General features: G+C 35.0%; 1 protein-coding gene across 5 annotated transcripts in view; it reads right to left on the reverse strand.

The window, feature by feature from the left end:
- ACAP2 (ArfGAP with coiled-coil, ankyrin repeat and PH domains 2) overlaps positions 1 to 16490 on the reverse strand; it is a 151901-nt gene that overhangs the window by 41721 nt on the left and 93690 nt on the right. For all 5 annotated transcript variants that reach the window (XR_009008126.1, XM_057545291.1, XM_057545292.1 and 2 more), the window contains 4 exons: positions 14111 to 14294; positions 10182 to 10226; positions 7219 to 7314; positions 1366 to 1440 (listed from right to left, as the gene is read on the reverse strand). Coding sequence is in view for 4 of the 5 variants with exons in the window: in XM_057545291.1 (XP_057401274.1) it covers positions 1366 to 1440; positions 7219 to 7314; positions 10182 to 10226; positions 14111 to 14294 (400 nt within the window). In the remaining variant the exon portion in view is untranslated. The remainder of the gene's footprint in view (positions 1 to 1365; positions 1441 to 7218; positions 7315 to 10181; positions 10227 to 14110; positions 14295 to 16490) is intronic.

Raw genomic sequence — 16490 nt, forward strand, 5'->3', positions numbered from 1 at the left:
TTTGGTACAACATTGAGCTGTTTATACAATAGGGAAAGATATTAAAAGATGCATAGTGCAACAGAAACTAACACAGTACTGTGAAGCAATTATACTCCAATAAAGATCTATTAAAAAAAAAGATGCATAATATTCATTAAATAATTCAGTTTAAACCAATAGTCACATGTTTTAAATTTCATGACCTCTCATTTTAATTAAAAATGATTGGTCCCAATTCTTAAAAATCTTTCCATAGTAACGTCATTAAAACAAGTTATCCAACCAAAAGTGATTCTAACTTTAAACAAAATAAAACATGGAGGTAGTCTTACCTGACTATAACTAGAAGTAATGAATTAACATGGTCTGGTAGAAAATCTTCCGCTTTTTAAATAACGTTTCTCTTTGAGTATTAACAACCCATCACCAATAAAATTTTCCTTACTTTTATTACTGATTTCACTTTCATTTTTTTCCTCGGACATCTTCTATATCAGATCTAGTTTACTGGTATTTTAAATTCTAAATAAACCATAACAAGAGTTGATTCGACTGCTCAGGGGTTGAGCAGTCAAATACCAAGAGATAATAACAAGAGAATAGATTTCTTAAAGCAATGCTAGAAGGTATCTTTTTTCATACTTTTTACATACATTCAACCTCCAGTTGTCTCCTTTTATTTTCAGATTACTACACACACAAAAATGTCAATGACTATATAAGATAAAATATAATTAGACTGAGTTCCAGGTATATCACATTCAAAGCTTTTAGCACACAGAAACAAAAACTAGTTTCACATTTAAATCTTCATTTTTAAATATATATTTTTCAAACATTAGTTTAGCTAGGCTTAGGCAACTTAATAAGAAATGCAAGTGAAATTTCAGCATCACCTGAGAGGGTAAGTGCTGCCTTAGAGTGACTGCAGCTGGAAATTCCTAGTACCAAACACACACATTGATCCTACAGCGTTCTCCAACCCCTGACCACCTCCACCCACACCCCATCCAACCCCCCCCCCCCACATACACACACATTTTTACAGGTGGTTGGCGATATCCTAACTGAAACTATAAGTAGTGTTTTAAACTCTAAGGGCCACTTTTAAAGCAGTTAAGGCCCTAAGAGACTGATGTTTTTATAAACTGGTTCAAGAGCATGGCTTTCAAATATTTTGATATAAAAGAATAATAAAATACAAACCTGAACATCAGAAAAATATTTTATTTTTTCCAAAAAAAGGAGGAATTTATCTATACAATTTAATTATTAAAGCAACTCAAAGGATTTTTTCCAACACAATGATATCCTGCTGAAACCAATAATCAAGAAATTGTGTAAAATGGGAATTAATCTCCTTTAACTTCTCCCCTCAAGTACCTTTTGTTGAATGGTGGAATGTTTTTGCTCCATTTCTCTTTTCTCCTTTGCTGCATCTACAACCAGTCGATCCAACTATAAAAGGAGAAAAGGAGTAAATTATAGAGACTTAAAAGTTAAAGAAAGAAAGACATGATTATTTTTCAAAAATCATATTCCAAATCAGTCAGTCAATTGAGGTTTACCTAAAAAAGCATTTTGGCTACAACTTTAAAGTGGAAGTTCTTTTTTTTCTGGTATCATATCCTCTTTGAGAAGGTCTTTAACTCCTCTAGGGAAAACGTTTCTAAGAGCAATCATGGTTCCAAGCAATTGTGACAGGTGGCCCTGTCTAAGGCACAACAGTGATAACATGTTCACTCCTTGAATTAAGGAGAATGACTCTAGATTAAGTTGTCTGCTGATGCACTCAGCAATTCTGGTAGTCACTATCAAAGACAGAAAGAAGAAATACTGGTGATTTTTCTTCCCAAACAGCAAAAAGCAGCAGCTAAGCTAGTGTGTGCCAGCCTCACAAGTTCAACGTGACAGACACTTCCAATCACTCAAGATGCATGATGTTTTCAAGTTGGCTTCCTAATATTACAATAAAATCTAAAAGGTAGAAAAAATAATTCAACAGATAAAAGAGAAAGCAAGAAAGGAGGGAGGGAGGGAATAGAATAGAATAGAGTAGGAGAGGACAGAATAGGATAGAATAGAATAGAATAGAATAGAACAGAAGAGAATAGAATAGAATAGAATAGAAACCATTCATTAGATCAGGGTATAAAATAACCAATTTTTTTTTTTAATTTATTTTATTTATGGCTGTGTTGGGTCTTCGTTTCTGTGCGAGGGCTCTCTCCAGTTGTGGCAAGCGGGGGCCACTCTTCATCGCGGTGCGCGGGCCTCTCGCTATCGCGGCCTCTCTTGTTGCGGAGCACAGGCTCCAGACGCGCAGGCTCAGCAATTGTGGCTCACGGGCCCAGCCGCTCCGCGGCATGTGGGATCTTCCCAGACCAGGGCTCGAACCCGTGTCCCCTGCATTGGCAGGCGGATTCTCAACCACTGCGCCACCAGGGAAGCCCCTAAAATAACCAATTTTTAAAGTCCTTTTTTTTGAAAAAAATTTAAAAACTTATGAAATCATAAAATCCCATTTCTTTCTTGATCCTTTCCATCAGAAGAGAAATGTCTGACTTTCAGTATTATGACAAAAGCACTGGCTTCTTGAATTCCTCTTTGCTGGAATAACAAAAATTGGGTTATAAAATACCCCATTCATAATGTGGGTCTACTCTTCTAAACTGTGATGTACATCATTTCATCTTTGAACACCCATTCACCTCAAACTGACTAATGTGTGATAAATGAATAAATAAAAATGTAAATATCAACAGACTATGGAGAAAGACAAAGTATTAAATGTCGAAATGTTCTCATTGATATCCTTTAAAAACAAAACTGAAAAAGGCCTTCTTAAAAGACTGTGTGATCCTTTATTCACTATCACAAATGGTGTTTTTTTTCGACAGGAGACAAATTCTGACCACAGAATCTTAATATCACTGAATAATAATAAAGAACCAAAAGAAAACATACTGAAATAGAACTATCACTATTATAAAATATTTCACTTAGATGGCAACTATACTATTCCACTTTAAGATCTAATGCATACTTACCTTAGTGACATGCTGCATTGATTTAATGGGTAATGCTGTGCTAGGAAAATGTTTGTCCTCAATAGTTTCTTATGCTGAATGAGTGGAATAACCATTATATCCTCGTTTTATAGCCTTTAAGTGAAAGGCATGTTAATGTATTTCATACATTCAGATTGAAATGCAGCAGAAGGCAGCCCCCAAGATTCAAAGTGATATTTCTAAACTTGCATGCATGTACTTTCCACACCAGTACTACAATGCCAGTGATGGTAGTAAAACTGTCAACTTGGTAGTAAATTTCTCTGCTGCATCCCACCCCACTGCTATTGCAGCAGAAACGGAGAAAATTCCCCTCTCTCTGTTGCAGCAGAAGTATAAAGAAAAAGATATCTTTCAACATGGTGGAGTACTGGAGGACGTATGAGTTGGGGAGGTGCGAAGGCTGGCAGTATTGTCTCCTAGATGCTGGGTACTGTATCAGGAAGAGAGAGTTTGGACCACAGTAGCATGTGTCCCGTGTTTCTATTAGCGTTGGACATCATGAGGTTAATAGGCTCCTATACCTAACCAGGTACCCCCAATCCTCTACCTATGTTTTGAATCTCCTACACTCCTACCACCTCAGATTTCACCACTTCTCTTTCTGCTTTTCAACTTCTCCCATTCCCATTTGCTTTTAAATTTGTGCAAATTTAATAAATAAAATAATACCTTAAATAAAACCTTCCTACAACTCATATTCCCCTCTAGCTACTACCTGCTCTCTTTTCTTCACAATACAACTTCTTAAAAAATGTTTCCCTGTTCTCCACTTGCCTATTTCATATTCATCTACCACTGTAATTTAGCTTTTACCTCTTGGACCCTCAACTCTCACATCAGTAACACATAACCTTCTTGCTGCTAAACCCAAGAGGTAGTTCTCAGTCCTAGGGTTACTCGACCTTCTTTCCAGCATTTGCACTGACAACCACCCCCATCTTTCTAAGACACTCTTTCCTTACCCTGTGCTACCACGATTTTCTGGTCTTCCACCTCCTCTCCCATCAGTGTTCTCACGGAGTCCCCTTACCTAGCCGTCTCTTAAAAGTAGATCATTCTTAGGGCTCTGTCCCAAGCCAAATTCTCTTTTTACTCCATACTCGTGGACCTTGACCTTAACTTACAAAATCAAAATTATTAGGCATGGTGTTCGGTCACTTATGTTTTTTTAAATAGGTTCATGATTTTGAAATACCTATTAACTCTCCTTGGGTCAATTCACACACTCTTGTGATTGCAATTAGCAATTATATGCTTTAGTATTATATGCTAAAGTACTCTCCTTTAGTATTTCTTTCTCTTGAACTCCAGATATACCCACTTAGATGTCCTATTCTCAAAATCAACACATTTAAACTTGAACTCATCATGTCCCTCCACTCTCAAATTGGCTACATCTTAACTATTCCTCAAGTCTATCTATTTATCTCCACCCCTACTGCCAGGACCCTAGCTCCAGATGCCATAATCTCATAACTGAATTACTGAAAGAATATCCTAACTGGCCACCTCCAACCAGGCCATATTATCCACCAGGCACTACAGGCACCAGAGTTTAGATGCTTTTCAAGGACCTGCAAAATTACTTGAGACCTGGGAGGGTAAAAACTGAAAAACTGAAATTAATAAATGTCAAAATATACAATTATTGAAACTAGTCAACTACAAACCAATTCATTTTTTTGATAAATTATAATTAATGTAAGATGAGGGTACAATCTAATGTTTGATTAAGATGTGGGGAGTGCCTAGGGCCTAGGAAGGTCTTGCCTTCTTCCCAAGTCTGGGTTGGATGTACTATCTACATGTTACAGTAACACTTTGATCCTCCAATATGTGGTAGAGATAGCTGGTTGCCTCCCAACATCCATTCTCTCCTCCTTTCTTAACAACAGAATCCCCAAATTCTAGTAGGTTAACATGGTTACATGCATTAAGACTAAATTTCCCAGCTTTCCTTGCAGCTAGTGTGACATTGAGACATACACAGAAGTGGAATATACAATTTCTAGGAAATATTCTTAAAGAGAGGGAATGAATCTTTCTTTCCCCTTTCCTCCTTCCTGTTGGCTAGAATTTGGATATGATGGCTAAAGTGTGATAAACCTCTTTGAACCATTAGGTAAAATCCAAAGACATAATATGCCTGTGTCCCTGCAGATTAAGTGACCACCATACTAGGCCTTTGATTTTACATAGAAAAAATAAAATTCTATCTTGTTAAAGCTCCTACTATTTCTGGTTTTCTATCACATGCAAACAAATCTAATCTCCATTTATATACCCAGACAGGGCACTTAGCACAGAGATTAATAGTGTGGTGACTTGTTATTTTCTTCCAATAGATTAAGTTCTGTAGAGGCAGGGAAGAGCATTTCTGTAATTCATAGCATACGCCCTGCACACCGTCTTTCCCCAACACCATCCCAACACACATACACAGACACACATGCACACATGCATGCACCACATTTATTTTTGGTCAATGAATGCAATTCTCATTCTGCTCTTACCTTTTCCCCATTTCCCTAAACTCTATTTTTCATCCTTAATCCCTCTCCTCAGAAAGTAACCTGAACTATTTTGGGAAAGAAAATCAACTGAAAATTGACAGAAATCCAGAAAACTCACCAGTCAACAAAAAAGAATGTCTGGGAACAGATCTAACATAAAGTTTTGATTAGATATCAAAAATAATTTGGATGTAATAAAATTTCTATATAATATTCTTATATATAATTCATGTATGTGCATGTGTGTGTGCATGTGTATAAAATGAAAAAGTTCCCAAGGGTTCTATAATCTTAAGATTCTAAAATTTTATTATTCAAAATAGCAAAATGCAAATTTCTTTGAAAATAAAAAAAGAGCTATAACTCAAATAAAATACCAATTAGGACAGTAACTCAATAATCCAAATGTAAGAAACAAAAAAATAAATCCAGCTATGTATACTGTAAAACAAACACTTTGTTTTAAAATTCTTCTTTTCGGTACCCTCATATACTATCTGTAACATTTTCTTTAACTTTAATCTTATTTTTGGTTACATATTTAACCCATACATAAATCTGCTATAGCACCAAACTTCATCATTAAATAAACTGTCAAATTTCCCAATATGCTAAACCTCTTTAAAAATACAGATACTAGAACAAAGACAACAAAAGGAAAAATAAACAAGTCAAACTACATCAAACTAAAAAGCTTCTGCACAGCAAAGGAAACCATCAGCAAAATGAAAAGGCAACCTACCAAATGGCAGAAAATATTTACAAATCATATATCTGATAAGGGGTTAATATCTAAAATATATAAAGAACTCAGACAACTCAACATCCAAAAAAAAAAAAAAATCCAATTAAAAAATGGGCAGAGGATCTGAACAGACATTTTCCCACAGAAGACATACAGATGGCCAATAAGAGGTCAAAGGTACTCAATGTCACTAATGATGAAAGACATGCAGATCAAAACCACAGGGAGATATTGCCTCACACCTGTTAGAATGGCTGTCATCAAAGACAAGAGAAGATTGTCAAGGATGTGGAGAAAAGGGAACCCTTGGTGCACTGTTGGTGAGAATGAAATGGCACAGCCACTATGAAAGAAAGTATGGAGGTTCCTCAAAAAATTAAAAATAGAACTACTATATGATCCAACAATTCCACTTCTGGGTATTTACCTGAAGGAATCGAAGACACTAAATCGAAAAGATATCTGCATCCCCACGTTCATTGCAGCATTATTTAGCCAAGATATGGAAGTAACCTAACTAAGTGTCCGTCAATAGATGGATTTTAATATGTGGTATACATATACAGTGGAATATTATTCAGCCATAAAAAACGGAAATCCTGCCTTTTGCAACAACATGGATGGATCCTGAGGGCATTACACTAAGTGAAATAAGTCAGACACAGAAAGACAACTACTGTGTGATCTCACTGATACGTGGAATTAAAAAAAAAAACAAAAATAAAAAACAGAACTCAGAAAAAACAGACTGGAGGTTGCTAGAGGTGGGTGTTGGGGATGGGAAAATGGGTGAGTGGGGTCAAAAGGTACAAAACTTCCAGTTATATATATGTCAATTATATACCAATATCTGTATATTTTTAAATTGAGATATAACACAGAATCAAGAAGTACAGTACATTACCTGTGCACCAAGATCCTTCATGTAGGGCCCAAGTTCACTAAATAGATCATATCCTTGATGAAAGAAGGCCAAATGGGCATACATAAAGGATAACATCTAACAGGAGGAAAAAATGGTTAGCATTTAAAAATCAATTCTTAGATAAATATTCTGAAATTTAAAAAAAATTCTGATCCTATCTATTGCTTAAAAATTATTCCACCAGAGCCCAAAATATCAAACCTATTTAAAATTAAACTGAGTCATTTTTCTTAAAAGAGTATTACAAAAATATTTTCAAACTTATATTGCAATAATTCAAAGAATCAAGTTTTCAATAGCTTCACCATCTTCCCAGGTACATTATAAAATATCTATGTGTCTTTCAACAAAACTCACTGGCAAAACCTTAAATTACAAATAAAACATTAAAATATTAGGAGGGGACATATGAAGTTCTCAAAACAAAGCAATCACATATACTTTACAACCCGTAGATCACTAAGCACAACATGAAATAGGGGCATGCTTATTATTTTCTCAAGATATCAAAATAAAATGAGGCAACAGACTTTGCCAATATGGAGATTTTGTTATATTCATTCCAATAATCCAAAAATGATTAATGGGTTAAGATTTTTTTCTAAGTTTTCCTACATTTTACCTATTCATGAGAGAAAAAACACTCTTATTTTTATTAAATTTTTACATGAGAAGGAATTAATTCAATCACAATACTGAAAGAATCCTCCAAACATCCATGTTATTTTTAGCAAGAAGAGACATCTGTTTAATTCTGTAAAATCTAAAATAGGTCAAAAGGTCCTTAACACTCAAGAATCCTTCAAAAGGAATTTTTTTGGAAGAGAAAAACCAATAAAATAAAACACAATGACAAAAGGACAAAGCTCACTAAAAGATGATTCTGGAATTAGATAACGGCGGTTGTACAACTTTGTGAATATGATTTTAAAAAACACTAAATATATTTTTGAAAAAGAGAGGAAGAGATTAATAGTTACAAGTACATAAAAAGTAAAATATGCCTGCACATCAAAACACAGAATAAGCATATTAAAAGATAAATAATAAACTAGGAAAAAACATTTGACAAAGGGTTACTAGTCTTAGTAGATAAGAGATGTTACAAATCAATACGAAAAGCATGAAGACCCCCACAGAAAAAGAGGGAAAGGACATAAATAGAGAACATAAGTGACCAAGAAAAAAAAGGGGGGGGGGCATTCATACTCATTTGCCTCAAAGAAATCCAAAATTAAACAATGAGATGCCATTTTCAATCTACCAAATTGTGGTAGAGTGGGGGAAATTAATACCCAGTGTTGGTAAAATGTGGGAAAATGTTCACTCTCACACACTATTAGTGGAAATTTTGTGTAACCCTTAAAATTTGACAATATTCCTTAAAAGTTTCAATAAATGCTTAAACCCTTTGACTAAGTAATCTCTTGTCTTAATCTATCCGAAGAAAATATCATTCATTAGGATGATCACTATAATTCTATGCTTTACATCAAAAACAGGGAAATTACTTAAAATCCATTAACGGGAAAGTTAATTTATGGTATATTCAAGGTCAGCAAACTGACCTACAAACTATATCCAGCCCTACCACCTGTTTTTGGATGACCTACGGGCTAACAACGGTTTTTGCATTTTTAAATGGTTAAAGAAAATGAAAAGAAGACATGAAATTCATGACACGTAAAAATTATATAAAATTCAAATTTCCATGTTGATAAGAAAAGTTTTATTAGAACAGTCATGCCATTCATTTACATATTGTCTATGACTGCTTTCCTATTACAATAGCACAGATGAGTAGTTGCAACACAGACCATATGGCCTCCAAAACTTAATATATTTACTACCCGGCCCTTCAAAAAAAAAATGTTTGCTCACCCCTACTGTATTCATATGGTAGAATTCTACCTGGCCACAAAAGTCATCATTAAATAAAAAAAATATTTAATGACACATGATGATTTTGGAGTGTATTAGTGAAAAAAGAAAATTATAGAACAGTATGTAGGAATGATCCCTATTTTGTTTTTAAAAATTAAATGGAATTTTAAGAGGTGTATATACATGTTCACGTACACACACAAACAGGCGCGTGCACACAAACAGAGAAAAATGACAAAGATTACACCAAGATATTAATAGTGGTTCTCTCTTGGTAGTAGCATTTATAAGTATTTTTATTCTTCCTTCATATATTTTATTTTCCAATTTTCTACAATTAACATACATTACTCTCAATCTGGAAAAGGTGGTGGAGGTAAACAAGAAGTATAATGTACTCATCTGATAAGAAATAACATAAATATTAACAGAGAATTTAGGAAAAACCTAGGTGTGGACAAGGATCAAAAGCAATTTCTGTAGATCCTTTGAGGAAAAAAAAAACAAAAAAACTTCAGTGAACAAAATCAGAGAGGAGAAATTATTTCTAAGGTTCTCAAAATATAAAAGAGTGTAATGTATATATGACTATCATCCTCTGCCCACTTCCTTGTTAGCTTTAAGATGAAAAATGGGCAAATAAAAAATCACTGTTGCCATGCCATCCTTCAAATTTCATCTTGTTTGTTTTCTACCTGCACTCCAAAAAGCTGATACACCATCAACAGCCCAAAGGGAAAAATTCTGTAAAATGACACTATGTATGCCCTCAATCTCAAATTATTTAAGTGTCTGCTTTAAGGAGATTACAGTGTAATAATAGATGAGACACACATAAATAACTATAACATAAAGGAGACCAAAAAAAGTGGTTAAGTGACATACAAGAAGTACAAAAACATCATTAAGAAGATTAATTATGAACCTGGAATAAATAAATAAGTCAATAAGTAAATACACATATACACACACATATATGGTGCTATTTTAAACACTTAAATGCATACATTTAACTTCATATTAAAATATTTAGAACATCACTTCAATAAATATCTTACTGATTTCAGGATTTCTGATCTCCGTTTTGATTGAAGGACATTAATCTGAGGGAAAATGCACTTGGTTAATCACCTATGCATTATTTTAAAAACTAATCCAGAATGCAATATTGTAAAATTTGCTTATTCTAATGGTTTAATACTTTTCCAGAAAAGTAAATGAAAACAAAGTTTAAGTTTTTCACCTTTTGACCTGCTTTTTGCAAAAACAGTTAAGACAAACATACCAATGAAACTCTCATCCATTTTTTCAACTTAAAGAAAAACTGGCCATGTTCAAACCATAAAATTGTACTGTACTGATAAAACTATCACCTTGATCAACTTCTGAATTTCTTAGAATTCCATCTTCTCTCCACCCTCCTTATCTAATTGCTCTTTCAACATACATCCTTAATACAAATTCTAATCATTTTTACCACTACCACCAACCACCACCATATCTTCTCCTGACTGCTACAATAGTCTATGAACTAGTCTCTGTTTCCACTCTTGACTCTTGACACTTCATTCTCCACACAGCAACCAGAGTGATCTTTTCAAACAATAAATAAGATCATGTACGTCTGTATTAAAACTTTCCAACTCCCAACTGTAGCCTACAAGGCCCTTTGTGAAGAGGATCCTGCTACCTCTCCCACCTAATTTTCTATTACAGTACTTTCCCCTTTTCTGTGGTCCGACCACAACCCAAGAGTACTCCCACCTCAGTGCCTTTGTACTATTTGTTCTGTCCTCATGTCATGATCTTCTGCCCAGATGGGCACAAGGCTCTTATCCATCAGGTCCCAGCTTAAATAGTATCTCCTCACAAAGGTCTAAAGTAGGCCTTTAAGCAGTCTTTAGTACACCAACCCTATTTATTTTCTTTATAGTATTCATAACTACCTCATATTTTATTTACTTATTTCTTTTCCCCAGGTAAAACATAAGCTCCATGAGATCAAGGTTGTGCCTTACTCCCAGTTGTATTCTCCAAGTTGTATATATTAAGCACTCAGAAATATTTGTTGAACAAATTAATAGACCTTAAATAAATATTTTAATTAGACTAAAGTACTAAAAGATCAGTAATTATAAAAGTTGCCTTTTGTGGTATCTCTCCCAACTCTAGAAATTCACAACAAACACTTTATTTTTGTTTGTTATTATATATCAGCTTAATGAAATAAAATGTTTACACAAGAAAAGAATCATTCACTCTTTGCTAAAATTTCCAAAAGGTTACAGAATATCTTTTTAATATGTCCTTCACACTGAATATTCCGCCTGTTGTTTAATAAGATAATTTTAAAGCACTGATCAGAAAACAAAAACAGACCAAGAGGGAATTCCCTGGTGGTGCAGTGGTTAAGAATCCACCTGCCAATGCAGGGGACACGGGTTCGAGCCCTGCTCTGGGAAGATCCCACATGCCGCGGAGCAACTAAGCCCATGTGCCACAACTACTGAGCCTGTGCTCTAGAGCCCGCGAGACACAACTACTGAGCCTGCATGCCACAACTACTGAAGCCCACGTGCCTAGAGCCCGTGCTCTGCAACAAGAGAAGCTACCGCAATGAGAAGCCCGTGCACTGCAATGAAGAGTAGCCCCTGCTTGACGCAACTAGAGAAAGCCGGCACGCTGCTACGAAGACCCAAGCAGCCAAAAATAAATAAATAAATAAGTAAAAACAGACCAAGAAAAATCTAATAACTTTGTTTACCTAAGCACTAGTTTCTTCTGCATGTCTGTTTCAAGGTCTATTCAGTTTTGAGAACTAAAATATTAACTTTCAAATGTTCTAAGTAAAAGCTTCGCAAAATGTTAAAAATGCCTCTGTTTGACAATGAAAAACAGCATATATTTGAAAAAACAAAAGTATATTCAAATATTTAGAGAAACTAAAGCATGACAAACTCTATAAATCTGAATATTTATTACTTACTATTCTCTAAAACAGACACTTTGGCCATATAATAAAGTAACACAACAGTTCTCATCAGAAAAATCAAACAAATAGTTATAAGAGAGGTGAGGTCCTAACTTAAAACTACTGGATGGACATCAAAGGAAATGGACAGTTTATAATGTGTAAATTTGAAAATAATGAATATTTTAGCTAACTTCCCCCCTTCCCAAATAAAATTTAAAATTAAGCTGTTCATTCTTTCAAAAAACATTACCTATCTATTTTCTAACCACTGGACTAGAGGGAAGGGATATAATCTAGGAGTAGGAAAGACATATAAATAAATAATTTCAATAAATGAGATAAGTGCTCTAACAGCAATGTGTATGACGATAATATGGCAGCACAGAGGAAACAGAGACAAGAATGATTCATTTTGCCTGGAAAAGCTTGAGTAATTCTGACCACAGAACAGAGAATGAATTGCTAATGGGCAGGTTAAAAGCAACACAAGAAAGATCAATTTTTATGAGAACATCTTAATACTCTAGACAAGAAGCAGTAAGAACTAGTGTTGGGGCTGCAGCAGAGCGAGAACGAACAGGTTTAAGAGGTACATAGAACTTTTCAAGGCAATTTTGACTGCTAGATATAGTAGCTAAGAATGAGGAGAAGATCTGATATGATTCTCCAATTCTGATTTCTATGATTAAGAGGGTGACACTACTCAGTATGGTAACGGCAATACGAAGTCATTTGAGAAGAAGAAAGATTTTAGTTTTAGACACAAAAGGAATGAGGTACTGCTGAGAAAAATAATTTGTCACCTATATATGGTGATAATTCAAGCAAAGGGCATGATTAAACTGTAAGGGATTATCATAAAGTCAGAAAACAGGAAGACCAAAGATGGAACCCTAAAAGAGAGATTGAAAAGGTAGACAAAGGAGAGAAACCCAAGGTGGAAACTGAAAAGAAACATAAATTAAGATGATGACCTGCAAGTGGTTTAAGATACATCAATACAAAAGTATGTTTCAAGAAAGAGAGTGTGGTCTACTATTTCAGTGAAACACCATAGTCAAGTTGGTTAAAAAGTACAATATATCTAATGAATAAGACCTTAACATGAGCCATTTCAGTAGAATGGGGTAGGCAGACTCAGTACTCATACTACTGCAGGAAGTGGTATAAATGTGAGGTAGATAAGAGGAGATAGGAAATACAGACTACTCCATGCTAGAAGCCTTTCATTAATAACTGGAGTGTACTTCATTTTTTTAAATTTAACTTCCCACTTACTGAACAGGAACTTAATAGGAAAAAATCTTAAAAGTCATTTTCTACTGTTTTCGCAAAGTTACCTGAGTAGTTTTTAATCACTAATTTGCAATATGTTTACTTAAGTATTTTTTAAAGAAATAATCTGTGACCACTGTTAAGTCAACAGTCTATGGGAACTCCCCTGTCCCAGATCACCTCGCAACTTACCAAATATCGATCTCTACTTTTAAAAAGCAGCACCTAATGCAAATATGAGAACATTATTTCCAGAAATATTCTTCATTTGGCAATATGGTGAGCCTTTGTACTTCTAAGAATCTACTCTCAACAAATTATCAGAAATGTGGCAGAAGGTTTGTATACAAAGATCTTATTATCATTAACAATTATTGAAAATTATACTTCCACTATTGCCAGCAAAAACTGGCAACACTATATCTGATAACTGGATATTAATTAAATTGACACAGCATCTCCATAGAATAAAATATAGCAATTAATAACGCTTTTCATGACATTTTGAAAGGGGGAAGTATACTGTTAAGTGAACAGGGGAAGAAATCAGAACTAAAGGTATACACATGCACACACATATAGTGCATACACAAACACCCAGACACCTGGAAATTTTTCACAAAAAATCATGTTTAATTTTAAACTACAGAAATAGTACTATTTATTTCCTTGAGTGCAATCACTCAAAAGTAACAACACGTTTAATAAGCATTTTTTGAAAACATATAATAAACATACCTGAAGTACGTAATCTAGGGCTATGTGTCGAAAACATTTTCTTGTTGCTGTCAGAATGTTTGTGGCTTCTTCAACTTCATGCTGTTTGTTTCTTTGTACTTGAGCATTTTTTACTAATGCATTTTCTTTTTCTTCACTGACTTTTTCAAACTGCTTCTTGGCATCTTTGAATTTTCTAAGATCTCTAAAAAAATTAAAACAGTGAAACTTTCATAAAACTATCTGGATCAAAAATTTTACCAAAATAACATTTAGAATTTAATTCTTATGTTCCTCTACTTATTTACTTATTTGCAAATGACACTCAATAGCTCTTCCAACTAACATATATATTAGTTTATGAGTACATACTATTCCTGATATAGTCAGCTAGCATTTCCTTACTTAAATCTATACAATTTAATGTGAAAATAAATTATCAAATTAACATTACAGAAACATAAAAGGCAAAGTTAATTTTTCTAAAGACAAATTCTGGGACATGTACTAATATTTAACCAAATAATTTTTATTTTATGTTTTTTACATTTATTTTTATTTTCTTTAACTAATATATGGTTGATGTAAAATATTATATGTTACAGGTGTATAATATAGTTATATACATTTTTTTTTTTTTTTGGTCAATCCCAAACTCCCTAACTATCCCTCCCCCACCCTTCCCTCCTGATAACCATAAGTTTGTTCTCTGAGTCTGTGAGTCTGTAAAGTTGTTGTTGTTTTTTAATATTTATTTATTTATTTTGGCTGCGCCGGGTCTTAGTTATGACACATGGGGTCTTCATTGCAGCCTGCAGACTCTTACTTGCAGCATGCAAACTCTTAGTTGTGGCATGCATGTGGGATTTAGTTCTCCAACCAGGGACTGAACCCAGGCTCCCTGCATTGGGAGCATGGAGTCTTACCCACTGGACCACCAGGTAAGTCCATCTTGCCCTTCTTTTTTTTTTTTTTTTCCTGTTTTTGTGTGTGTGTGTGTGTTTCTTTGAGTATTTTTGTCTGTTTGGTTTTGCTTTTACCATTTGTCTTGGGGGTTTTGTTTGTTCGCTTTCTTTTTTTTTTTTTCTTTCGTGTGGTGCAGCTTGCAGGGTCTTGGTTCTCCGGCCAGGGGTCGGGCCTGAGCTTCTGAGGTGGGAGAGCCAAGTCCAGGACGCTGCACCGCCAGAGAACTCCCAGCCCCAGGGAATATTAATAGGTGAGAGCTCTCCTAGATGTCTCCATCTCAACACCAAGACCCGGCTCCACCCAAGGGCCAGCAAGCTCCAGTGCTGGATGCCTCACACCAAACAACTAGCAAGACAGGAACACAACCCCACCCATTAGCAGATAGGCTGCCTAAAGTCATACGAAGCTCACAGACAACCCAAAACACATCACCTGACACAGCCCTGCCAATCAGAGGGACAAGATACAGCTCCAGCCACCACAACACAGGCACCAGTCCCCCACATCAAGAAGCCTACACAAGCCACTGGACCAACCTCACCCACTGGGGGCAGACACCAGAAGCAAGAGGAACTACAACCCTGCAGCCTGTGGAAAGGAGACCCCAAACACAGTAAGTAAAACAAAATGAGAAGACAGAGAAATATGTTGCAGATGAAGGAGCAAGGTAAAAACCCACAAGACCAAACAAATGAAGAGGAAATAGGCAATCTACCTGAAAAAGAATTCAGAGTATTGATAGTAAAGATGATCCAAAATATTGGAAATAGAATGAAGAAAATACAAGAAACATTTAACAAGGACCTAGAAGAACTAAAGAACAGTGATGAACAAGACAATAACTGAAATTAAAAATACTCTAGAAGGAATCAATAGCAGAATAACTGAGGCAGAAGAACGGATAAGTAAGCTGGAAGACAGAATGGTGGAAATAACTGCCACGGAGCAGAATAAAGAAAAAAGAATGAAAAGAATTAAGGACAGTCTCAGAGACCTCTGGGACAACGTTAAACACACCTACATTCAAATTATAGAGGTCCCAGAGGAAGAAGAGAAAGAGAAAGGGTCTGAGAAAATATCTGAAGAGACTATAGTTGAAAACATCCCTAACATGGGAAAGGAAATAGTCAATGAAGTCCAGGAAGCGCAGAGAGTCCCATACGGTATAAACCCAAGGAAAAACACACCAAGACACATATTAATCACACTAAAAAAAATTAAATACAAAGAAAAACTATTAAGCAGCAAGGAAAAAGCAAAAAATAACATACAAGGGAATCCCCATAAGGTTATCAGCTGATTTTTCAACAGAAACTCTGCAGGCCACATTGGAGTGGCAGGATATATTTAAAGTGATGAAAGGGAAAAATCTACAACCAAGATTAATCTACCCAGCAAGGTTCTCACTCAGATTCAACAGAGAAATCAAAAGCTT

The sequence above is a fragment of the Balaenoptera acutorostrata genome, chromosome 4 (assembly GCF_949987535.1).
Source record: "Balaenoptera acutorostrata chromosome 4, mBalAcu1.1, whole genome shotgun sequence".
Lineage (NCBI taxonomy): Eukaryota > Metazoa > Chordata > Mammalia > Artiodactyla > Balaenopteridae > Balaenoptera > Balaenoptera acutorostrata.